General features: G+C 72.7%; 3 protein-coding genes across 5 annotated transcripts; all 3 read right to left on the bottom strand.

Moving 5' to 3' along the window:
• Window positions 1-463: 463 nt before the first annotated feature.
• ZBTB7B (zinc finger and BTB domain containing 7B) lies at window positions 464-13,171 on the bottom strand. Its single transcript, XM_084303202.1, has 3 exons — window positions 13,103-13,171; window positions 1,385-2,397; window positions 464-909 (listed from the first exon to the last, which is right to left on the bottom strand). Exons 2-3 carry the CDS (start codon window positions 2,386-2,388, stop codon window positions 465-467), a joined length of 1,449 nt encoding a protein of 482 aa, XP_084159328.1. The 5' UTR covers window positions 2,389-2,397; window positions 13,103-13,171; the 3' UTR covers window position 464.
• A 3,063-nt stretch (window positions 13,172-16,234) lies between these two features.
• On the bottom strand, window positions 16,235-18,787 carry LOC311219885 (mothers against decapentaplegic homolog 6-like). Its single transcript, XM_084303209.1, has 4 exons — window positions 18,721-18,787; window positions 18,024-18,440; window positions 17,741-17,848; window positions 16,235-17,128 (listed from the first exon to the last, which is right to left on the bottom strand). The coding sequence occupies exons 2-4, from the start codon at window positions 18,421-18,423 to the stop codon at window positions 16,593-16,595; spliced, it is 1,044 nt and encodes a 347-aa protein (XP_084159335.1). The 5' UTR covers window positions 18,424-18,440; window positions 18,721-18,787; the 3' UTR covers window positions 16,235-16,592.
• A 1,201-nt stretch (window positions 18,788-19,988) lies between these two features.
• On the bottom strand, window positions 19,989-24,305 carry FLAD1 (flavin adenine dinucleotide synthetase 1; the record flags this gene model as incomplete). Of its 3 annotated transcripts, none has more annotated exons than XM_084303193.1 (8): window positions 24,134-24,305; window positions 22,731-23,490; window positions 22,329-22,476; window positions 22,028-22,126; window positions 21,750-21,939; window positions 21,279-21,352; window positions 20,437-21,175; window positions 19,989-20,121 (listed from the first exon to the last, which is right to left on the bottom strand). In XM_084303193.1, the coding sequence occupies exons 1-7, from the start codon at window positions 24,194-24,196 to the stop codon at window positions 21,040-21,042; spliced, it is 1,470 nt and encodes a 489-aa protein (XP_084159319.1). In that variant the 5' UTR covers window positions 24,197-24,305. The 3 variants fall into 3 exon arrangements, with proteins under 3 accessions (XP_084159319.1, XP_084159318.1, XP_084159320.1); XM_084303192.1 differs by having other exon boundaries at window positions 22,329-22,479; XM_084303194.1 differs by lacking the exons at window positions 19,989-20,121; window positions 20,437-21,175 and having other exon boundaries at window positions 21,275-21,352; window positions 22,329-22,479.
• Window positions 24,306-24,378: the final 73 nt, after the last annotated feature.

Here is a 24,378-nt window from a genome sequence, read left to right on the forward strand (position 1 = left end):
CCCTTCCCGGCGGCTCCGGCGTCCCGGGAACGGCGGCGGGGGCGCCCCGGGAAGTCGGGATTTGGAGGGGGGCGCGGCGGCGGGGGCGCCCCGGGTCGGAGGGGGGCGGCGACGAGGGGGCCCCCCCCCCGCCCCATTGTGCAAATCCGCCAGGGGGGGAGTTTCCCCCTTTTGCATAATTCAGAACAAACCGTGACGGGAAAAACAGGAACAGAAACCCCGTCGGGAGGCGCGGCGGGGCGCGGCGGCGGCGGGGCAGCGCGCCCGGGGCTGCCCGGGGGACCCAGGCGGGCCGGCGCCGCGCCTCCCCCCCAGCCCGGCGGGCACGGCCCGGCCCGGTACGGCCCGGCCCGGCTCAGCTCGGCTCGCTACGGCCCGGCCCGGCCCGGTCCGGCTCGGCACGGCTCGGCTCGGCTCGGCCCGCCGCCCCCCGGCGCGCTCCGTCGGGGCGGCCGCGGCGGCTCCTACGCCGACTCCACGGGCACGGCGCCGTCCGGCTGCGGCCCCTCGTCGGGCTCCGGCTCGGGCTCGGGCTCGGGCTCGGGCTCTTCCTCCTCCTCGTCGGGCCTCGCCGGCCCCCAGTAATGGGCGAGGGAGAGGCGCAGCCCGTCCAGGCGCCCGTTGGAGAGGTCGAGCCCCGGAGGCCCGGCAGGCGGCGGCGGGGGCTCGTCGCGGCGGCGGCGGCGCGTCCGCACCTCCAGGCAGTTCTGGCCCTTGAGGTGCCGCTGGAGGTGGTCGTCCTTGGCGAAGGCCTTGTGGCAGACGTTGCACTCGTAGGGCCGGGCGCCCGTGTGCAGGTGCATGTGGTTCTTCAGGTCGTAGCTGTGCAGGAAGCGGGCGCTGCAGTGCTGGCAGGAGTAGGGCCGCTCGCCCGTGTGCTTGCGCATGTGGATCTTCAGCTTGTCGTTCCTGGGGAGGGGGAGAGGTCAGCAGGGTGGCAGGCACCCCCGGGCAGCGGCTGCCGGGATGGCAGCGCACAGCCAGGGCAGGGATGTGCTGCGGGGACAGCACAGACACCCCTGGCACAGGGATGTGCTGTGGGGACAGCAGGGGCACCCATGGGACAATGATGTGCCAGGGGGTGGCACAGGCATCCCCAGAGCAAGGATGGGCTTGGGGGCAGCACAAGCATCCCAGCGGAGTCCATGGGACACGTGGGGTCGGGGTGCTCTGGCAGGGCAGGACAGGAGACCACATCCCTGCTGCCTGGCTGGGGTGCACAGAGACCAAAGCCCCCCCAGGCAGGTGTGCATCCCAGGGGAAACATGTCCTAGGGATGCCACAGGGACACCAGGAGCCACAGGGGCTGGAAAAGGACGTGTCACAGGGTACCCCAGGGACCCCCGAGGCAGGGCAGGGAGAGGGTCAGGCCGGCAGCACTCACCGTGTGAAGCGGACCCCGCAGACCTGGCAGGCGAAGGGCTTCTCGCCCGTGTGCGTGCGCATGTGGCGGGGCAGCTTGCCCGCGCCGTGGATGACCTTGTGGCAGACGGGGCACTCCTGGGGCATCTGCGAGCGGCGCTTGCGCACCAGCTTGTCGGGCGTATCCAGCCCGGACGCCAGCGACTCGTGGTGCAGCGAGCTCAGGTACGCCATGAGGTCGGGGTCAATGGCGTCCTCGTCGGAGCCGCCCTCCTCGGGGGACAGGGGCGGCTGGTACGGGAAGGGGAAGGGGTGCGGGGGCAGCTCCTCTTCCTCGGGCATCTCGTAGCTCTCGTAGGTCTGGACCAGGCCCTCAGGCAGAGGGGGCAGCGGGGGCGAGGGCGGCTGGGGAGGTGGCAGGGGGCTGTCGTACCCCTCGGCCTCGGCGGGCAGCTCCTCAGTGTGGTTGTTGAGCCGGGAGCCACGGGCTTGCAGGAACTTGCGGGTCTTCTTGCTGCGGCGGGCAACGGGGCGGGCGGGTGGCAGGGTGGGCACCTCATCCTCAGGGAGGGTGGCGAAGGCCTCCAGGTAGCGGCGAGCCCGCTCGCAGTCGCCATCATCGGGGCCGGGCGCCTCCAGCCCGCTGCCCTGTAGGATTTCCACGCAGGCAGCGATCACGCACGGTATTTCCAGCAGCTGGGCGGCCTGCAGCACCTCGCCCATGTTGGCGCTGCTGATGGTGAGCGTGGCCGTGTAGGCAAATTCCAGCAGCGCGCCCAGCGCCTCCGGCCCTACAAAGTCCAGCTCGCAGACCTCCTGCCCCGGCCCCTGCCCTGCAAACAGCTTCTTGAAGTAGCGGCTGCAGGCGGCCAGCACGGCCCGGTGTGTGCGGTACTCCAGCCCCTGCGTCTTGATGGTGACGTCGCAGAGCACCCCGAGCTGCCGCTGCTCGTTCAGGCTGCTCAGCAGCTCGCTGCTGTGCTCGGGGAAGGGGATGCCAATGAGGTCGTCCTCCGGGCTCGCCATCGTCCTCACCTGCGGGAAGCAGAAGCCAAGGGGGCTCAGCACCGGGCAGCGCCCTTGGGTGCTCAGAGCCATGGGGTGCTGACGGCGCAGAGGGCTGACGGGAGGCGGGGGGAAGATGGCGCTCGGAGGAAACTTTGTGGCTGAAGTGTCAGCTCTGCTGCAGAGCCGGGGGGGCAAGGAAACTCCCTGCTGTTGAGGAATGCACCAGGGGCAGGGTGCCCCCAGCAGCGGGGTGCTTGGGGCTGGAGGGGCGCACGGCTCGGCACCGCCGAGGCCTTGGGTTTGGGTTGGACGCCGAACCTTCCCCGCCATGTCGAGGCAGCCGTGCCGTGGGGGCTGCCCTCACCCCCCGCTGTGAGGTTGGTGGGCGGCGGGCCCCCCGCCGCAGCCCCCTGCGCTTCCTCTGCCGCCAGCACCCAGCCACCCGCGCCGCCCCCCGCGCGACCACAGCAAAGGGGGAAATCTCGGCGCGGTGCCTTTGAACGGTGCCGAGGCGCGGCACTTCCTGCGCCAGCCCACCCCCTGCGGCCCCCAGCCCGGCCGGGCGCAGCCGCCGGCTCCCGGCACCCCGTCCTGGGAACGTGGGCCTCGCCAGCGGCGGGCGCGGGTGGGCGGGCGAGTGCCGGGAAGAGGGCCCCGAGGGCCGGGGGCCGCCCCGCAGAGCCCAGCCGGGCTGGGAACACGGGCCACGCTTCCTGCCACGGCAGATTAGGATCAGCACAAGCGCCGGTTCCTGCCCCCGCTCCCAGTGGGGGCCCAGCCCCCTCCCTCCCCCTTTGCCCCAGCCCGGGGCCGCTCCTCGCCCAGCCAAGCCCTGCCTGCGTGAGCAGGGCCTTTCCCACGCTGCAACTGGCAGGGCTTTACGTCAACGCAGCCATAAACCCAGCACCGAGGCCTTCCCGGGCCAGCGGCACCGCGGGGCAGGCTGTGCCCGGCACAGGGGCACCGCCAGCGCCGGGTCCCCACGGAGCAGCAAGGAGGGGACGTGCAGGCACCCAGCACACAGCAGCACTCGTGGCCACGGCCAGCTACTGGTGCTGGTGCTCAGAGGGCGATGGACACATGGGATGAGGGAGCCCTGTTGCTATCCCCAGTCCTGGGCATGGGACGGTGGCTGCAGGAGCTCCGGAGCTGCAGCCAGGACACGGCCCCAGTGCTCAGCCACCAGCAAGGCTGTCCCAGCCCTCTGGATGCTCGGTGGCACCGGGGCGAGGGGTCTGCCTGGTGGCCACAACCCTTGGCAAAGGCAATGCCAAGAACATGGCATGGCCATGCCTGCACACCCAGCAGTGCTGTGCCACGCCACGCTAAGCACAGCCCTGGCTGCACATGGCACCGCCGGACAGCGCCAAGCTGTGCCCGTCCCCACCGTGCCAGGCCAAGCCACTCCGAACCGAACCCCGCCGCGCCGGGACGGCCGTGCCAAGCCGCGCGGTGCCGTCGGCGGGCGCGGGGGACGTGCCCCCTCTTGCCCGCCGAGGGGCGGCGCGGCCGGCGGGCCCCCGGCACAGGGGCCCATCCCCACGCCGGCCGCTCCCTGCGCTTGGGCGCCCGCCAGCTGGGGCTGCCTCGGCAGGCGGCTGGGAACGGCCCCGGAGCAACCGGCTGCGGAGCCGCCCCAGCCACTGCCGAGCAGGCCCGACCGGCAGGGCAGGCGGCAGCCGCCCCTGAAACTGGGAGCCGGGCAGTGCCGACCGCCCGGGACGCCGGCGCCACCGAAATCCTGTGCCCCCCCCTCCTCCCCGTACCCACCCTGCGGTGCCCACCGCCGCGCGCCCTGCGCTGTTCCCCAGGTCCCCGCTGCCCGCTGAGGTGGGGGCGAGCGGATTAGGGGCGATTAAGCCATCAGGGCGCTGGGAGCCAACAGGCAGTGACAGCCCCCGATGAGATTAGGCAGGATTAGCAGCGGGGGGAGGATTATGGGAGGTGAGCGCCCTGTGCCGGGGCTCGGGTGGCCCTTGGGGGGGGGTGACAGGGACACTGTGCCCATCGAGTGCTGCCTGCAGCACCCCGGGGCTGGAGCAGGCAGGCTGAGCACCGGCTGTCCTGGGATGGGTGGCATGCGCTGCTGCTGGATGCAATGGCAGGACAGATGGACAGGAGCAAAGCAGGGCAGGAAACGCTGGCAGAGCGAGGCAGCCTGCTCGTGCCCTCCTTCATCCATCGCTCGCTGCATCCTCTGAACAAACATGACGGCAGCAGGAGGCACCTGCTGCTCCAGGTCCCCACGTGCCCTCCAGCACCCCCAGCCCCTCGAGACATCCGGGCACGATGCGCTCGTACGGCTCTTCCTGTTTGCAGGGCCGGGGCTGGCACCGCTGGCACGCTCCCCTTTGGGGTGCTGCTTCACCACGGGCCCCTTGCAGCACCCGAGGCCCCAGCTGCACCGGGGGGGGCTCCGAGGCCCACACGCAGCCTCTGTTCAGCATCCCTCTGGCAGCCTCGCCGTGCCGTGGGGTGCGCGCAGGAACCCGAGCTCAAGCGCCCTGTCCGCGGGAGCAGCCCAGGTGCTGCAGAGCTCCTCGGAGGCACCATTTGAGGGCCGGGGTGAAGGAGCCGGGACCCCCGGGAGCAGCCGCTGGGGCCGGATGCCTGCGGACGAGCGACCCGCGCTGGGGCAGGGCGGGGGCGAAGAGGTGGCAGGAGGGGGATTTTCCATCGCACCAAACCGCCCGTTACTGCTTCTTCCCCGACACCCCCCCCCCCCCCCCCGCGCATCCTCCCCACTGGAGCGAAGTCACATGCTGAGCGGGTGCCATTGAGGAGATCGCAGCGGCGATAAGGAAATGGGGGGGGGCAAGGTGTGAGGGAGCCAGAGCCGCCCCCAGCCCCCCCTGCACGGCAGGGTCCCCTGGCCGGTGCTGGGGGACGATGCGGTGGGGTGCAGCCAGCTGGGGAAGGGGCTGGCAGCATTGCCCGTGCCCCCACCGAGCCAGCACTTTCTCGGTTACGTCAATGCCCGCAGCCGGGCCCGTTTTGCCCTCCGCAGCTGCAGAGCGCTGGGGAAAAGGGGGGGGGTTGCTCCCCACGCCGAGCCGGCTCCCATGCCCAGGGCATGCTGCAGCAGGAACAATGGCTCCCGGGTCACCCTGACATCCCAGCCGCTGCCGGCCCCGCGGCACCTGGCAGCCAGCACCCACCCAGCGCAGGAACCGGCTGCGTCCCCCCCCGCAGAACCCATCCAGCACCCGGCCATGGGGCCAGCAGACCTGGGTGGGAGCGGGGACCCCGTGGCCTCTGCCTGTTCCCTGCTGTGGGCAGGAGGATGAGGGGTTGGGGGGGTCCCGGGGTACGCGGCTCCGGGCTGCTCCTGGGTGCTGCTGCTCTCATTAACAAGAGCTGAAACGCTGTCGAGGGACTTCACAGCCGCACCGGGGAGAATGAGTCACCCAGGAAGGTGAGCGCAGCACCAGGCAGCGCATCGGGCCCCGGCCCCTCGCCCCAGAGGGGCCCCTCGCCCTTTGGGAGGTGGGAAGGGGACTCAGGTGGCCGGGCGTCCCCCCACCCACCCGTCACCCTGCCCAAAGCCTGCAGGGAGCAGCGGCGGCCGAGGCGCCCACGCCGTGGGGCATGGGGGGTGGCATGGCTGCGGGACGGGGTCTGCACAGCCCCGCTGCCAACCGCAATGAAATGGATGGATCAGGGTCTGGCCGAGCTGGTGGTCCCCAAAGGGGCACGCACCAGAGGTGCAGCTGGGGGTCCCGATGCCGAAGGGGAGCCCGGACGTGGGCTGGGGAAGCGGTCCCGCTCTTTGAAAGAAGAAAACAGCGAGCACACAAGAAAGGAAATGGTTTGAAGAGACAAGAGAACAAACAGAACCCACCCGCCCTGTATTGAGGGGGGGTGAGCCCCACAGCAGCCGCCCCACCAGCAGCCCCACAGCTCCCTGCGCACCCCCCCAGCTCCACCCGGCCCGCAGTGACACCCAGAGAGCTCCTGGTCCCCGCAAGTAGCGAGTGCCCCGCGGCCACAGCCGTGCACCCAGAGCCCAGCCTTCAGCACCGGAGCGCCCGAGCATCGTGGCCCAGCTCTGCCTCTGTGCGCACCCAGGACCGGGCTCCAGGCATGGGCGGCCCCATCGTGGTGGCACGGCCGGCCCGGTGGCATCACCACCGCCGATCCCAGCACCTGCAGTGGGGACCAGCAGCTGGGAGCCCGCTCCATCCCCCTGCCCGCGGGCCCCAGCCTGGCAGCACGGCCCCGTCCTGCTGCCAAAGCCTTCCCCACTGCCCGTGCCAGGCAGAGGCGTGCCCGGCACCGCTGCTATGGGGCGCGGGTCCCACTCTGCCAAGTGGGGACACCGAGGTGACCCGCACCTCGCCACCCATCCCGTCCCTCCCCATCCCAGTGGCAGCGAGGGCGGTGCAGGGCTCGGTTGACGCCAGCATCCCGCCGGCCAGCCCGGCAGCCTCCCAACCGGTGCCCCAGTGCCCTCCCCATGCCCGGCTGTGCCAGGGCCCTGCCGGCTCCCCAAGGGCCACCCGGCACCGTCTCCGCCGTGGCCGGCGGCGGGTGGGCGCACGGCTCACCTGGCGCGTGTCCCCGCGTGGCTCGGCGCTCCGCCGCCGTTGGGTCCACGGCCCGCGAGCGGCAGGGAGGGGAAGGCAGGGTGCTGTGTGAACTTGGCCCCGCTCCCCGCTGCACTTCAGCGCGGATCCCACCTCAAAAGGAGTTGACGCCCACACCCCGGGTCACGCACCTCCCAGCCCCGCTTCCCAGAACACACACAGCATTAACCCTTCTGCAACCGGCACCGCGGCCGGGGCGCCAACCCGGAACCGGGCAGGGGGCAGCCCCGGCACCCTCCCGCTGGAGGAAATTCCCAGCGACGCTGGGACCGTGCGCCCCGCACCGCGGGCATCCCCTCCCCACCTCACCGGCCCCCCGTGCCGAGGCGTCGGCCGGGCCCTCGCCCTCCTGCCGCCCCGGGGCAGGGCGCTGGGTGCTCGCCGCTGGCCGCGGCCGGCCCTGGCCAAGCCAGGAGGGCGCCTGCGCTCGGCGGGAGCGGGGCTGCCACCGCAGGGCTGGGCTCGGTGCGGCGTGCCATGGCCTGCCCCGGAGCCGCCCCCCAGCCCTGCACATGCACGTCCCGCTCTGCCCCCAAAGGCAGCCCCGACACCGCCGCGCCGCCCCGGGTCCCGCCGTGCCGTGGCCTGGCCAAGGCGGGTGGCACAGGGAGCCCGGCCACCAGCACCCTGGCACAAAGGGCTGCACACGCCACAACCTGGGGAAGGGGCTTGCGGATGGCCCCGGGCACCCGGTGTCACTCGGTCTCCTCCGCAAGCCAGGCAGGGGCACCCACGGGGCCCAGCTCCCCGCTGCCCGGCCCCACACCCCCTGCTCAGCCCCCTGCTCCGCTGCCTGGGGCAGGCTTAGGGTTCTCGCAATGCCCCCATAATTACACCCTCTGCGTCCATGGCTAAACAGCAATTAGCAGCCCAAGGAGCGCTCCCCACACCCCACCGCCAGCACCCAGCATCCGCCCCGGCCGCCCACACCAGCTCAGCACCCGGCCAGGGCCGTGCCAGGGGCTGCTCCCCCCCCCCGAGCCTGGCTGAGGCCACGGGCGACCGTGCCAGCACCCGGGAGCCGCGCTGGCCATGGCACGAGGCCTGGCAGAAAGGGGAAGAGCGCTGCGCCGGCGCGGCTGCCTCAGCCGTCAGGGAGGGGGCCTCTGGCCCCAGCAACGTTCTCGGAAAGAGCCGAGCTGTGTTGTGCAAGAGCCCGACCACACGGGCGGGCAGCAGGCGTGCAGAGGGGCAGCAGCCACGCCAGCATCTCGCCTTCATGGGCACCGTGCGCCAGGCAGGGCGCAGCTGTGCCACGGATCGGGCAGGCCCCCGCTGCTCGTGGTGCCAGCAGCCCTCCCCAGCACGCCACGATGCTCGGGGCTGGCAGGACACGGCAGTGGGCACAGCCCCACACCAGCAGCCCCGGGAGGGAGGGAGCGTGGCACCTGCCTGCCAACCCTCCGCCTGCCCTTTGCTCCCCATAAAGGAGGGGAACGGCGCCAGCCCCCCCTGGCCCAGGTGTGCCAGGTGCTAAGGGCGGGAGATAAGGTGGGCGAGGCGGGCAGGGAGGGGCACGGCATGGGCACGCAGCCCTGACTCAGGGTTCCCGCTGGTGGCCAGGCCCCGCTGGGGGTGACTCACCACGGCCCCCCCCACCCTGGGGGTGTTGCAACCTCCCCCGCGCCATCGCCAGCCCCACGGGGCCGCTCTGCCCAGCTGGGGGGCACGGGGGGTGCCCACCCGCAGAGCTCTCGGTCCACCCAGTGGGAAAGGGGCTATTGAAGAAGCGGGGTGCTGGCCTCTGGAACGATGGACTGACCCTCATCCGTCCTCAGCGTGGCTGGTGCCACCAGTGGTGGCACTGGCTGGAGATGCCCAAACCCCCATTCCCCACGGGATAGGGACAGGGCACATCCTGGGCCAGGCCTGGCTCCAGCACAGCACCAGCCCCTGTCCCCGAGGCAGGACGGACATCCAGCCACAGCACCCCAATGGGCATCTCCACCTCTCCCGCTCCACACCCCAAAACGTGGGGCCCTGACCTGCTGGGACACACAGCCCCACTGCTACCTGCGCGTCCAGCAGCGGATGGGGCAGAGGTGGCCGGGGGCGTGCAGCCTCTGTGGGTCTCCCCGGAGCTCCCCGCTCCGAGCGCGGCTGTCCTGGGACGTCCCAAGGGCAGGGGAGAGGCCACGCGAGGCCGGACGCTTCGGCTGTCCCCAGCTGCACCCTGCTGGGGTGGCACGAGGAGCGGGGCCACGCGGAGGCACCAGCAGGCAGAAGGAAGGAAGCAAGGAAGGAAGGGGTTGCCGAAACGGAGCTTGAAGGGGGGAACAGGAAGGAAATGGTCAACAGCAAACACTGCATCGGATCGCCCCAGCGCAGAGTGAAACCCACCCACGGGCGTCTGCCAGGGCAGGGAAGGGTTGGGGCTGAGGTTTGGGCTTGTCCAGGGTGAGAGGCGCTCACACGGCTCCAAATTGGGCCTTCGGTACCCAGGCCAGCGCCGAGAGGGGCCCCATTGTGGTCTGGGTCCCACAGCCCAGCCCACTCCGTGGGGCGGCTGCCCACACCCTGCCTGGGGCCCCCACGGGCAGCAGCGAGCCCCAGGCACCCTCCAGGAGCCACATTCTGGCTACTGAGAGTCAGGGGCAGTGGGACCAGATTCCACCAGCCTTACAGCGTGGGACAGCCGGCGCTGGGGAGAGCAGGGCCAGGCGGCTCCGCTCCTGCTCGCCCCGCAGCACGCAGACAGTCACGGGAGCCCCTTGGAGGACAGCCAGACCCCCAGGTCCTGCTGCACCGCGTGGCCCTGGGGGGTGCCACAGGCTGGTGACATCTCCTCCCCCCACGTGGGACCCTGTCCTCACAGCACCCCGGGGAACCAAGCGATGCCAGCACCATGGAACCGGAGCAGGATGGGCTCCAGTGCTCCATCCCGGCACTGGGACGGGGCTGGTCCCCGTGGGGTCACCCGGCAAGGACAGTGCCAGCCCGCAGCCCCCCCTTAAACCCCCCGAAATAGCCCAGCTTCCGCCCCCACGGCAGCTGCCTGCCTCCAGCTCCCCGCTGCCCACGGATGATCCTAGGGGAGGAAGGGAGGGAGCGGGCGGCCCTAATCCCCCCCGAGCCCACTTAGCGCTGCCAACGAGGCTGAGCCTGGCACAGCCCACACAGCACCAACAGCGAGACCCCCAGCCAGGCCCCCCCCACCTCAGGGAGCACGACAGACCCTGACCTGTGCCTGCGATGGAGCGGAGCTGGGGCAGCAGGACACAGAGCCAGGTCACCGCACGTGGGACTGTCCCCACGCTGTCCCCAGCCCTGCAGCAACCCGGCCGGGATGCCCCCACTGAGCCAGCTCGCTCCCATGCAGCCCCAGAGGGACGGGAATCCCCTTCCCCTCCCCATCTCAGCCCCCACAGCAGAACATCTTCCTGCCCATCCTCACCACAGCCCCCAGCGCTGCTGGGGGGAACCCGGCACGGGGACAGCCGGGGACAGCACCGCAGCAGAGCGGCCAAGGCATCGCCGCGCTCCCCGGCCCATTGGCACCCAGGGTAGGCAGCACCCAGCGCCTGCATCGCCAGGGACCCAGCACCCCGCGGCAGGACCCCGTACTCACCGCTGCCTCCAGCCGCTGCCCATGGGGCCTGGGGACGCGGCGGGGACAGCCAGGGCAGAGCGGAGCACGCAGCGCAGCCGAGCCTGCCGGGAGAGGCCAGCGCTCGCCTGACCTACTTCTCCTTCCGCATCACCTGCTTTCATTTTCCCTCACCACGGCTCGGTCCCCCCGCCCACCCACAGCCCCGCCAAGTCACGCCAGCGGCTCCCCAGGGGCACAGGGCGCCAAGGCCCACGGCTCCCTACGGCACCGGCGTGCACGTGGCCTGGTCGGCCGCACCCGGGGCACGGAGCACAGCGGGGCCCTGGGCGCGCTGAAGGTCACCGGCCGCAGCTGGGGACAGCTCCGCAGCAGGCACGGCCGCCTCCCCCACCGCCCGCGCGGCCACCCGAGCGTCACCTCCCTGGCACGAAGCGAGTTCGACGGGTCTCAGCCCAGCCCCTCGCCGGGTCCTCCGGCCGCCCTGGGGCTCGCCGGGGTGTGGACACGCAGCTCCCGGGGCATGTCGGGGGACGCCAGCGCTGCCTCGGGGAGCCGGGCGGGTGCGGAGAAGGGAGCCCGGCTCCCACCCCCGGCACCCCGCTGGCTCCCGCACTGGGGTTACTATGGCAAGGCCGCAGCACGGGGGGAGCGCGCGCACTCCCGGGGGCTCCCGCGAGCAGCCAGCATGCTGCCAGGAGAGATTTCTCTGTGGTTTCATCATCCACCGCCCGCCCCGAAGGAGAAGTTCCTGCTCCACGCACGGGGCAGCAGCCACCCCCTCCAGGGCCAGAGCGCAGGGGCTGCCCCGCACCCCCAGCTGCGCCCACTGCCCTCCCCCTGCACGCTCGGGGCCTTCGCACTCGTGCCACGTGTGCACAGAGGGTGCTCAGCAGCAGCTGGCAGAGCTGCGCTTCCACAGCCTCGGGCTTGGCACTGATTGGTGGGGGGTTGTCCCTGCACGGGTGGCTCTGAGCCTCCCCAGGATGCAGCCACCGATGTCCCCCACCCACCCGTCACCGCCCCCCCCGCCCCAGCCTCACCCGCTGTGTGCGCCCCCCTCCCCAGCACAGGCACCCCAGCCTGAGCAGCCCCTTCTCTCCGCGCCAAGCCCCCAGACCACCACGGGCAACCCAGTCCTGCTGCCCCACACCCCTCCCCTGCCCCACAGCTTCCTTTTCTCCAGGCTCCAAGTTCAAGTTCCTGAGCCCAACCCCTCCCTCCGTGCCCGGCCCTGGCATCACTGCCACAGCCTCAAACCCTGAGGCCAGCCCGCACACCTCCGCCGGTACCCGCCAGCCTATGCCCCCTGCCCCAAACACGCAGCTGGAGCCGTGCTGGGGAGAGCTGCCAGCCCAGCTCCAGCAGGGGAAACTGAGGCACGGCAAAACTCACCCCAACGCACAGGATGCAGCTGGGGAAGGGAGCACCCGGACCTCCGGCCTCGCCGCTGTGAGGGAACACAGGTGCCCGGCCACCAGCCCTCGCCAAGCCCAGTCCCGCGTCCCCTTGCCCAGCGTGAGCAGCCCCCGGTCAAGGGCAGCCGCAGCCCAAGACGGCAGCCCTCGTCTGGCGCAGGCCGGGGCGGCCGCGGCGGGAGGGTAAATACCGCACCCCGCCCCTGGACAAACACCAGGCTGGGGGCAGCCAGCCCGGGTGGGAACAATTACAGCAGGGCTGGGTGCGTGCGGGGCAGAGTCCACCAGTCCCAACGCTCGGCGGGTGCCATGGGGCAGCCGGGTGGGGTGGGCACCCCCCTGCAGACCCACGGCTGTGGCGGGACGAAGGGAACCGTGGCCAGGGCCCTGTTTTGCCCCCGGCAGGGGCAGCAGCTCCCTTTCTCCATCACGAAGGCGGGTGCCGTGGCTGCCAGCTCGCCAGGCCCGGGCAGGTCCCCGGCAGGCCCTGCAGCACGGCACGGTGTGCCAGGACACGGGGACACCGCGTGCCGTGCCACGGCTGGCCCCAGACCCCCAGGGTGACGGGAGAGCAGCGGGGGCTCCAAGCAGCCCCCGTGCCCACACACCCTGGGACGTGGCTGAGGGTCTCGGGCAGCAGCGGGGGGGGGGGGCGGCCCAGCAGCCGGGGGACCGGGCAGGGCCGTGGCACGGCCGCACGCGGGGGCCGAGCACCCGGAGTGCCCCCCCCGAGCTCCGGTGCGGGAAACCGGGGCCGCGGCCAGAGGCCTGGCAGGCGGCGGGGACCTGCCCTTGTCACCGGCTTCCCGCACTCCTCGCTGCGGGGAATTCCCCCGGAGCCGGGCCCGGTGCGCGCAGGGAGCGAGCGCCCGGTGCGCGCAACCCACGCGTGCCCGGCCCGAGCCGCCCCCCCCCGCGCTCTCCCCCCCCGCGCCTGGCACCCGGCCCGGCGACGTGTCCACGTCCGGCGGCCCCAGCGCGGAGCCGCGGCGGGCGGCCGGGCACGGCGGGGCCGGCGGCGGCGGCTCCCGGGCTCGCCGCTCCCGGCGCGCACCCGGAGCGGAGCCGCCGGCCCCGGGGCTCGCGGCGGCCGCACCTGCCCGAGCACCTGCGGCGGAGCGAGAGGCACCGGCAGCCCCGCGCGGGGCGGGAGCGGGGCCGGCCCGAGCCGCGCCACTCACCGGGGCCGGGCTGCGGGCGGGCGCCGGTCGCTCCTCCGCTGCGAGCCGTCGGTCGGGTCGGTCCGTGCGCTCCGTCCGTCCGCCCGCCCGCGCCCCCGCCGCCGCTCACCTGCGCGCCCGGCGCTCACCTGCGAGCCCCGCCCCGCCGCCGCCGCCGCGCCCGAGCTGCGGCCGGTCCCGGGGCCGCGGCCCCGCCTCCGCCTTCACCTGCCGCCGCCGGCCCCGCCCGCCCCCCCCCCGGCCGCCGCCGCCGGGCACCAGGAAGCGCCCGCCCCGGGCCGGTCATTGGGCGGCGCGCCGCGCTCCCGGGCTGCCATTGGCGGGGGGGGCCGCCCCTCAACCCCGGCACACCCCCGGGAGGGCGGGGGCCCTGCGGGCGGCGGCGCGGCCCCCCCCCCCGGGGGCGGCGGGGGGGGGGTGGGGGGGTGCGGGCGGCGGAGCAGCGGCCGCGGCCGGGGCCGGCCCCGGGGAGCGGGGGGAGGAAGAGCTGAGTCAGAGGCGCAGGGAGGCGGCGCGGCCGGGGGGGGCGGGGGGGGGGGGCGGTTAACGGGGCCGCGCTCGGACGGCCCCGGGGCCGCCCCGCCGCCCCCCGGTGGAGGGAGCCCGGCACGGCCCAGCCGCGCCTCGCCCGGTGCCAGGCGCCGAGCGCGCTCCGCCCGTTTGCGGCCGGGCCCGCCCCGCTCCGCCCGGACGCGCCCCGCTCGGGCCCCGGCTGCACCGGGGGGGGGGGCGGCGGCGTCGAGCGAAAACGGGGAGCGCAGGGCGGAGAACCGGGACCGCAGAACCGGGCCCGGTGGGGCTGGCGCGGCGGGGCGGCCCCCCCGGCTGCCGGTGCGGGCAGGGCAGGGCGCGGCGGCGGCGCCCCCCCCCAACCCCCCCGGCCCTCCCGGAGCGGCCCCTCCGCAGGTGCCTGGGCGGGGGCCCCGCACAACCTGTTTGGGCGCCGCCGGTCCCCGGGAGGCAGCAGCGGCACGGCCCGGCCCGGCCCGGCCCGGCGCTCACCTCGCTTCACCCCGGCCCCCCCCCGGAGCGCTCCTGACTCAGAGCCCGGCCGCGGCCGCTGCCCGGCGCTGGTGGAAAGTGTGAGCCGCCGCCGCCGGGGGCTGCCAAGGCAAACACCGCCCCGCGCAGACGTTATGTCAGCGGGGCGGGCGGGCCGCGCCGGGGGGCACCGCTCCAGCGCCAGGGCCGCCCCCCGCCCCGCAGCGCTCCCGGCCGGGCCCCGCGGCCCCCGGGGCCGCCGCCGCCTCCCGCGGCCCCACCTCTCCCCGCCTCCCCCCCCCCCGCCTCGGCCGGCCCCGCCTCTGCCGCCGGTACCGGGCACCTGCCGCTGCTGTGCCCGGGGCGCGGGGCTGCGTGCGGCTCCCCCCATCTCCGCCGTGCCCGTCGGTCCGTCCGTCCGGTTGCCCGTCCGTCCACCTGCCTCGCCTCCGCCCGCCCGTCCCTGCACCTCTGTCACCTCCCGTCGCCTACGGGCAGCAGCGAGCAGCACCTCCGCCCGCCCGCCCACCCGCCCGTCCATCCACCCGGCCGCCCCACCGGAGCCGGCCCGGGGCCGCAGGGCCCGCTCGGGGCTCCCGCGGGGGCGGCGGAGGGGGAACCCCGCAGAAAATCCCCTCCGCGCCGCCTGCCGCCGAAAGCCGCTCCCAGCCCCGCGGCGCCGACTCGCAGCGGCCTCGGCCCGGCCGCCCACCGGCCCGAAACCGGCCTCCCACGGCCCCGCCGCCTGCCGCTCCCCGCAGCCCCGGCGGGCACCGGAGTCCCCCCTCCCCCGGGGAGCCCCCCCGCGTCTCCCGGGGATCCCCCCCCACGTCCTCCGGGAGCCCCCAGAGCCCCGCCGCCGACGGCGGGGGGAGGATGGATCCGGGCCCCCGGCGCCGTTCTCAGCCCCCGGTACCGACGCTGCCTCTCCCGCTCCCCGGGCCGGGCCCCGCCGCCGCCCTCCCGGGACCCGCGGCCGCAGCCCCCGCCCCGACGGCCCCGCCGCTATTTTTAGCCGCCTGCGCTCTATTTTGGTGCCCGCCGTTGCGCTGCCGGTGCCGGCGGCGGAGCCCTCGGTTCTCGCGGCTGCGCTCCCCCCCCTCCCCCCTACGGCCCGGCGGCGCGGCCCCGACGGCGCGGTGCGCGCTCACCTCCTCCCGCCGGGACGCGGCCGGACCGGGGCGCGGGCGGGGCCGGGGGGGGGCCGCGGAGCCGCCAGGCCCCGTCTAAGCCGGGCCGGCAGCGTGGCAGGAAGGACCGGGCGGTCATCGCGGCCCGGCCCGGCCGCCTGCAGAGGGCACTGCCGGTCCCCGGAGCGGAGCCCCGCGGGTGCCGAGCGCGCCGTGCCCCGGGCGACGGCACCGGGAGCCCTCGGGGCGCTTCCTAGGGGGAGAACCGGCGGCCCCGCGCGGTACCGGCACGCATCGGGACGCACCGGGACGCACGAGGTTCCGTGGTGCCGGTGGCACCGTTTATTGGTTATAAATACCGGACACAGCCCGGGCGCACCGGGGCCTGGGGTACCCGCTCCCGAAACGGCTGCGCTCTCCCAGGGGCTGGAAGGGACCGGGAGGCTCCGGGAACCTTCACGGACACCGCGCTCGTCCTGAGCCGCGCCCGAGCTCAGCTCCCCCCGGTTCCCACATCCCGGCCATCCTAACCCGGGCTGCACCCCCCCAGGGGCGCTAACCCGGGCAGCAGCTGTCCCGGCTGTGCTCACCTGCCCCATGCTCGCTCCAGCTGTGCTCAGCTGCCCTGCACTCCCTCCAGCTGTGCTCACCTCCCCGCATTCCAGCTGTGCTCACCTGCCCAAATTCCAGCTGTGCCAGTCTCCCCATATTCCAGCTGCGCTCACCTGCCCCGTGCTTGCTCCAGCTGTGCTTGCCTCCTTGAATTCCAGCTGTGCTCGTCCCTCCACATTCCAGCTGTGCTCACCTCCCCATATTCCAGCTGTGCTCACCTGCCCCACACTCCCCCAGCTCTGCTCCCCCCGACTCCCCCCACGCTTGCCATGCCCCAGGGGCCCTGCATCCGCAGCCCCCTGCCTGCTGGGGTCTCTGGGGCTCTGCCCCCACACCCCTCCTGTTGCCCCCCTGCCTCCTCCAGACCCGCCCAGCCCCTGCACACCCTGCCCCAGCCACCTTCCCTGGGTGCCCACTCTACATCCCTACAACCCCTACGTTTTACTTTTTTTTTTTTCTTTCTTACAAAAATAAGATAAATTAAAATAAAATTAACCAATAAAATAAAAAAGAGAGATTAAATAATGCCCCGCATTAGCGAGAGACCTGTGGCAGTGGGTGCAGAGCCAGGCTTGGGGGCACGGCCCCACAGTGGGGCTGGGGTGGGGGGGTCCCAGAAGGGGTCTCATGGGTCGGGACAGCCCCGTGGCCACACAGCCAGGGAAAAAAGAGGCTGGGGTGAGGCAGAGGGGCCCCACGGCTCGTGTTCCCCTTGCACCCAGCTAGGGGGGGACCTGCCACCACTGCCCCCATCACCCCCTGGCTGCTCAGCGGGGCTGGTTCAGCAGCACCTCCAGCCAGCAGGGGCAGGAGGTGATGAACTGCCGGGAGTAGCAGGGCCCCCAGCCCTTGCCGAAGCTGATGCGGACGCTGTGGGTGTCGCAGGGGCCGTCCCCGGGGTGCCGCCAGCCGGCCAAGCCCCCTGCCCGCTCGTAGTCGAACACCTTCACTGAGTAGCCAGGCAGCACCTTGAGGACGGCGAGCCCACGGGCGCCAGGGGGCCCCAGCGTGGGGGAACTGACGAAGATGGGGTGCTCGCTGCGGTTGTAGGCCCACACGCCGCCCGGTTCCCGGCTCAGCAGCAGCCCGCGGCCGATCTTGCCCCGCGCGCGGCGCACGGCCTGGCTCCGGTGTGCTGCTGGCAGCTGGCCCAGGCAGAACCCGCTGCCCCGCGGCAGCTCGCAGAAGACGTTCACCGACGCCTCGTGCACGGCGTAGAGGCGGCCCACGCGCGTCCGGTGCTCCCAGTAGGCCAATTTGCACCAGTAGCCGTCCCTAATGGTGCTCCGCGAGAGGCTGGTGTCTGTCGGGGGAGAGCAGAGACGTTGGTGCCAGGCAGAGCAGCGCCCGATGCCGCGCAGGCACCTGGCAGCACAGGCCAAGGTGAAGCCTTGAGGGATGGGGGCACAGAGTTTTTTATGCCCCCAGGTCATGCACGGGGCATCCAGCTCCCACCGGGGCTGGCGGAGCGGACAAACGGCCGCGGCACCCCGTGGCTGTCCCGCCAGGATGTCCCGGCGGTATGGGACGGCCGGCTCCGGTGCGGGACGTGAGTCACCAGAGCTGCTGAGCGCCGGCACGTAGGCCCAGGGCAGCCCCAGGCATTGTCCCTGGGGGCCATGGGCCGCGGCGAGGGGGGGTCCCCGTCGTCGCGAGGGGAAGGTGGAGCCCTGCCATGGAGCGGCCTCGTGGCCAGCAGCCAGGCTGGAGCCGCGGCTTTGTGCGTCAAGGCACATTGTGTGTGTCCCCGTGGGCAGCGCTTCCTCCGGCGGGGAGTCCGGCACGGCCAAAAATAACAGGAGTGGCGCAGGAGGGGGCCGGGCCGAGGCTGGCTCTCCCGGCAGGAACCCCTCGTCCAGTTGCTGCCTCCCAGATCCGTTCCCCAATTTTGTGGCACCGCGTCGCTGCCCCTTACCGCGCCACTCCACGCGGTTGTAGCTGAACTCCAGGAGCTGGGGGTGCTCAGGCTCGGCCGGCCAGGAGGGGCTGAAGGACGACTTCGAGTAGGGGGGCGGAGGGGTCTCTGGGGGGACAGGGAACTGGGTGAGGAGCTGGGACATGCGCCCTGGCCCCCCAAAGCCCCCTGCCTCCCCAAAGCCCCCTCAACCCCCCCTGAGCCCACCCCAAGGACCAGATGCTGGAGGGCAGCAGGGTGGGAAGGGGGGGCGAGGACGGGGGTCTGGGAGGGGGGCACTCACCAGGCACAGCCAGGCGGCTGAAGTGGTGGGGGTTGCAGCAGAGCGCAACCGCGTCCCCGCAGCCCCCGCGGCCCCCGGCGCTCTGGCAGTAGGAGAGGTGCTTGAGCTCGTGGGGCTGGCGCAGGTCAGGCCAGCGGTACAGGCGGCAGAGCAGCACCTGGGGGGGCAGCGCCTGCTTGGCCCCCCGCGGGTCCCCCCGCGGCGCCCAGACACAGCCGGACTCCCAGGCGCCCCGGCTCTCCACCGCCTGCACCAGCAGCTCCAGCTCCTCGTCCTTCAGCTTCTTGAACAGGGCATGTGCCGCGGGCTTCAGGGCGCCGTGGCCGTCCTCGGGGCCGGGCGCCGCGCAGCGCTGCCGCCAGAGCCGCCTCACCAGCGCGGCACGACGCGAGCGGAACATGGGGCAGCAGCGACGAGCTGGGGGACAAGGACAGGCGTCACTCGCTGCGCCACACCGGGTCCCCCCCTCCTGCCCCAGGGCAATGCTGTGCCCCTGGGGGCTGCCCCATCTGTCCCCCCGCTGGCCCCAGCGCACACGGAGCTGCGGTGCCCTGCGTCACTCTGTGCCAGGTCCCCAGGCTCACCTGGGGATGTGACCCCCAACCCCCCCAAAAAAGCCCCGTGCAGGGCAGCCTGCCTGCCCCAAGGCAGGGATCCCCACTGGGTGAGGGGTCCCAGGGGAAGGGGTCTGACTCACGGTGGGCAGCGGAGCTGGGTGCGAGGAGCCGGGGCCGCGCGTGGGGCTGTGCTCTCGGGGCGGCCAGGACCGCTCTGCCCGTGGCGCGCCGCAGCCAGGACTTTTTCCTGTGCCGGGACTCTCTCCTCCCCCGGACCTCCCCGTTTGGGAAATTCATTGATTCGTGGCGTCCAGGCCTTGGGCTGAGCTGCGGCCGGGGCCAGGACGTGGCGGCAGCGGGGCAGGCGCCAGACGCGTGGGCCGTGGTGGGCAGGGATGCCCCGCTGCCCGCAGGGCTGCCGGAGCCAGGCTGTCTCCCCAGGCTGTCGGGCACGGCCAGGGGGGTGGCGAGGAGCCCGGAGGGCACCGAGCACCGCGGCGACACATGGCTGCAAGGGAGGGGCCGTGCTGGCACAGCCCCGGGCACGTGGGCCGTGCTGGGAAAAGGGGGAGCAGCGGGGTGCAGCACCACGGCACCGTCTGCAAGCCCCCAACCCTGCCTGCAGCAACGAGACGGGGCCGCAGGGATGGGCTGAGCCCCCCCAGGCAGGGGTCCCCGCTGCCCCCCAGGGCCCCCCGGCCGTCCCTGCGGCCAGGCCCCCCCGCGGGCACTCTGCAAGGGTGGGAGCCCGCGCCACAACAAAGCAGCTAATGTAAACGGGACCCTTATCCCGCGCGGGGCCGCGCTTCCTGCTCCCAACTTCCCGCTGAGATAAGGGAGGCCGTGCTGGCGCCAGGCGCTCCCGCCGCGGCCGGGGCGAGCGGAGCTTCCCCTGCAGCAGGACAGGGCTGCAGGCAGCCCCTGCACCGGGGCCAGCCCGGCACCGCAGCGGCCCGGCACGCTCTGGGGCACGGTGGGCTCAGGGGACCGTGGGCAGCCCCCAGGGCCGTGGTGCCCCGTGCATCCCGCGACCTTCGCTGCAGCTCCTGCCGGGCCCTCGGGGTACGTTTTGCTCCGGCGGCTTCCCGCTGGCTCTTGGCAGCGCTGGTGCCGGCCGGGCGTGCAGGGCCAGGACAGGAAACAGCCTGGAGCGGGGACAAGCGGAGGCACTCGCTAAACAAGGGGCTGAGTCACAGCAGATAACCCGGCAGAGGGGGCAGCGGGGCCACGGCCCCCGGCACTGGCCCCCGTCCACCAAGGGGGCTGGGGACCCTCAGGTGGGGGCGGTGGGTCCCGGCACCACAGGGCAGGGATGTTGTAGAGGTCATAGCTGGGCGCAGAGGGTGGAAGTTTTGGGGGTACAGTTGGGGGAACACGTGGGGACACCTTCCCAAGCACACGCAGCCAGTCACACACTGCTCAGGTTTATTGGGGTCTGGGTGGCAAGGGAGCCACGGGCTGGGCCAGGTCCTGGTGCTGGGGGTCCATCAGCTGCGGGCTGTGCAGGGCAGGGCAGAGCCATCACGGAGCCACAAAAAGTCCTGGGGAGGGGAGAGAGGCAAAGAGGGGTGAGGAGCCCCGGGGGGCACCATGGTTGGGCACCCACAGCCTTCACCTTGCAAGCAGCGCGGCTGGGACCCCCCAACCCATCACCCCCACCGGCACCAAAACCGGGGCCCCGCGCCCTCTCCCCACCCCCAGAGCATCACAGCTGGACACCCAAACCCTTCCCCACCCCCGGGGACTACCAGGACCACGTCCCCCCACCCCATCACCCCCTCAACACCGTGGCTGGGCCCCTGCACCCCACCCGGAGCAGGGCTCCCCCGCTCCAACGGGCAGAGCCGGGCACTCACCGGGGCGCGGGGGTCCCGTGCCCTAATCCAGCAGCTCCCGGATGCACCAGCTGCACAGCAGGAGGTAGGCGCACTCCCGCAGCACCCGCAGCAGCCAGGAGCCGAGGCGCAGCCCCAAGGAATCGCCGTTGGGTGCTGGCAGTGCCGCCGCCCTCACCGCTCGCCTCGGGGCGCCCGGCAGCCGTGCCGCCGCGGTGCGCAGGAGAGGCATGGCCGAGGGATCTGCAGCGAACGCAGGGTGACGGCGGGGAGGCAGCTGCATGGCCACGAGGGCCCCGGGGCAAGTGCTGGAACCTGCTCCATTCTCTGCGCTTCAAAAGCCGCCGCGGTGACGTGCACGGGGAGGGGGCACTGCCCGGGGACCCTTTTGTTCAGGCAGAGCCGGCCTCAACCCGCTTCGCGCTCCCGCTGGAGCCCCGCAGGGCCTGGAGGGAGCAGCAGAGCCAAGCCCGCATGAGGCGTGGAGCACAGGCTGAGCACAGCAGCTTTATTCAGAGCTGGCACTCGGTGGGTTGACGCAGCGCTGTCCCCGCGGGGACACCCGATGGAGACCCCACAGGCGGCGGTCTCAGCGCAGCTCCCCCGAGCACAACCCACGGGCTCTCACTGCCGGGCCGTGCGCTCCTCCTCCTCGTTTTCCAGCTCGTAAGCGGGCCGGTAGCTCTCGCGGCCCCGGTCGTCGGTGTAGCGCAGCGCCGGGTTCTTGGTGGTGTTGGCCATGCTCCCCAGGGACGTGTAGCTGTGGAGGGACGATGCGGCTGCGAGCGGCCCCAGGAGCACGGCCCCACGCTCTGTCCTCCTCCGGCGGGGCATCGCCGTGCCAAGCAGCTCCCAGCACTCACCCCTTGTCGTAGAGGATGCAGTAGGGGACGAAGAGCTTGCGCAGGAACTCCCAGATGTCCCGGTACGTCCAGTCCTGCGAGCAGAATGGCGCAGGGATCGCTGCAGGCTGCCCACTTGCCCCAAGGAAAGCCAGCTCACCCCGGCCCGGAGCGCACAGGGGGCAGCCAGCCCCCGTGGGAATCCACCACCCCCTGCCCACAGCCTCAAAGTGCGCCTGTCCCTCCCAGCACGTCCCCAAATGTGACAAAAGCCACCGATGTGCAGGAACGTGCCCTGCCTGCCAGCACCAGGCTGCAGTGAAGGGTGCCCACAGCCAGGCAGCAGGGTGGGAGATGTCAAGAGGAGAGGGGAAACTGGGGAGAAAAGCCCCCAGGGATGAGGAAGGATGAATGCTGCTCCCTCCCCATCGCTTCGAGCAGCCCTGCCCCTGTCCCTCGTGCAGGCAGAGGCAGCTGAGGCAGCGCACCCACCAGCAAGGGGTTGACCCGCATGTACTGGGGCCAGTCGGGGTCCGTCATGCACATGGGCGTCAGGGTGCACGAGTAGGGGTCCGTCCGCCGCGTGCCCATCAGGACAGCCTCCAGCTGCGGCTGCTGCTCCTTCAGGGCGACCAGGGCCTCCCGGATGGAGCCCTCCACGGTGCACAGCTGGACCTTGTACCTGGCGGGCAGGACGGGCAGCTGCCAGCCAGGCTGCGGGAGGCACCGCTCGTCCCCTGCCCGGGGACCGGCCCCTCTCTGTCCCGTACCTCTGGATGGTCGCCTGGATGAACTGCTCCAGCTCAGGGAAGGGGGACACGGTGCGGATGTAGAGCACCTGCAGCTTCTCCTGCCTCTCCGGGTACCGCCTGGGGAGAGACCCATCACTGAGGGGCCCCAGCGGATGGAGACTCGAGGCAGGGCAGCCACGCAGACCCCACCAGGTGGGCCCCAGCGATCCGCTCACTGCCCCAGAGGACGCAAAGGAGAGCCCCAGAGCCCCGGCCGAGGGCTGGGGGACCCCCGTGACCCTGCCCCAGGCTGTGCCGGGGCAGCCCCGCAGCTGGGTACCTCTCCAGGGCGGCATGGACAAGGTGCAGCAGGGCTGTGCAGTCCTTGCCTCCGTTGAAGCCGACGCAGAGCTGGGCCAGACTGTAGCGGTCCAAAGCCTCCTCGATGGTCCGCAGTGCTGCTGCCACCTTCTGTCCCAGGGCCGAGCCTGCTGGGAGGGGACACTCGCTGCCTGCTGGCACTGCTGCCTGCCCAGGGCCACGCTGCTTCGGCTCAGCCCCAGGGCCCAGCTCCCTCCTGGGGGCTCGTTTTGCCCCCAAACAGCCTGGGGCAGCACCCTGGGGCAGAGAGACTGACGGTGCTGATCCCCTGGGCTGCCCTTCCCACTGCCCCGGCCCCTTGGGGCCTGCCCGGGCTACGGGGGCCGTGCGGGCGCAGCACGAGGGCCCGCACACGAGGTACCTGACTCCGCCAGGGCGTACACCTCGGTGGCCGCCAGCGACACGGGGTCTGTGACCAGCGGCACCACCACGCCGGGGGGCAGCTTCTCCACCAGGAAGCGGTGCGCTTCCTCCAGGTGCTGCTCCGACTCTGAGTCCAGCGTCAGCTTCACGCGGTAGTAGTTGCTGGCCCAGTCCGGGTAGGAGCCCAGGCTCACGCGGCCCCGGAAGGCGGCGTCGGCCTGGTCCAGCACGGGCGCGATGAGCACCTCGTCGGCCGCCACATAGACGGCCCGCGAGTGGAAGCGGGTGTGCTCGCTGCGGAACAGGTGGCCCAGCCCGTCCAGGGCGCGCTCCATCAGCGCGGGGATGCCGGGGAAGATGTAGACGTTGCGCACGCTGACCAGTGGGTACTTGAAGGCGCCGCCGGTGCGCCGGTCGGTGCCGTAGTGGAGGCGCGAGGACTCGGGGACCTGCGCCAGCTTCATGGCCGGGCGCCGTGCCTCCGTCTCGCCGAAGACGTCGCGCACCAGCGCCGCCAGCTCCGGGTGCGGGACCACGCGCTCACCGAACGCCTTGGCCACGGCCTCGAAGGTGACGTCGTCGTGCGTGGGGCCGACGCCACCCGAGGTGAGCACGAAGGTGAAGCGGGAGGCGAAGGCGGCCACCTCCCCCGCGATGGCGTCCACCTCGTCGGGCACCACCGAGACGCGGGCCACGCGCACGCCCAGGGAGCGCAGCCGCCGGCACATGAAGAATGAGTTGGTGTCCTGAGTGTGGCCCTAAGGGGGTGCGCCCGTTACACCGGGAATGAGCCCGGTACACCGGGAGCACGCCCTGTAGGTACATTGGGTTCACGCCCGGTACATCGGGAGCATGCCCAGAACACCGGGAACGTGACCCTTACACCAGGAACGTGCCCGGTATGCTGGGAATGTGCCCAGTATGCTGGGAGCACGCCTGGTAGGTATATTGGGTACATGCCCGGTACACTGGGAGCACACCCAGTACACCGGGATCATGAGCCTTACACCCGGAATGTGTCCGGTACACCGGGAGTACTCCTGGTACACCGGGAACGTGCCCAGCACACCAGGAGCATACCCGGTAGGTACACTGGGTACATGCCTGGTACACCAGGACCATGACCCTTACACCGGGAACACATCCGGTACACCGGAATCGTGCCCGTTACACTGGGAACATGACCCTTATACTACCGGGAATGTACCCGGTACACCAGGAGCATGCCCAGTACACCGGGCACGTGCCTCTTCCACCGGGATCACGACCCTTACGCCAGGAATGTGTCCGGTACACCGGGCACACGCCCGTTACCCCGGGATCGTGACCCTTACACCGGGAGCACCCCCCCCCCCCCGGTCCCCTCCGGTATCCCCCCCCGCTCCCGGTTCCCGGCCGCACCTTGAGGATCTCGTCCCCGATGACGATGATCCCGGCGGTGGCGGCGGGCCCCGGCCCGGCCATGGCCCGGGAGGCCGAGTCCCGCCGTGCCCGCAGCAGGGCCCGCAGCCGCGCCCCCCCCCCCCGCCGCCGCCACCCGCATGGGGCCGGCCCCGGTGCACCGGGCAAGGCCGCGCCGCCTCCCCGCGCTCTGATTGGCCGGCGGGGGTGTACGTCACGGCGCGCTGCGAGCTCTGATTGGGTGA

The sequence above is a fragment of the Netta rufina genome (assembly GCF_964035555.1).
Source record: "Netta rufina genome assembly, chromosome: 29".
In the NCBI taxonomy this organism is placed as follows: domain Eukaryota; kingdom Metazoa; phylum Chordata; class Aves; order Anseriformes; family Anatidae; genus Netta; species Netta rufina.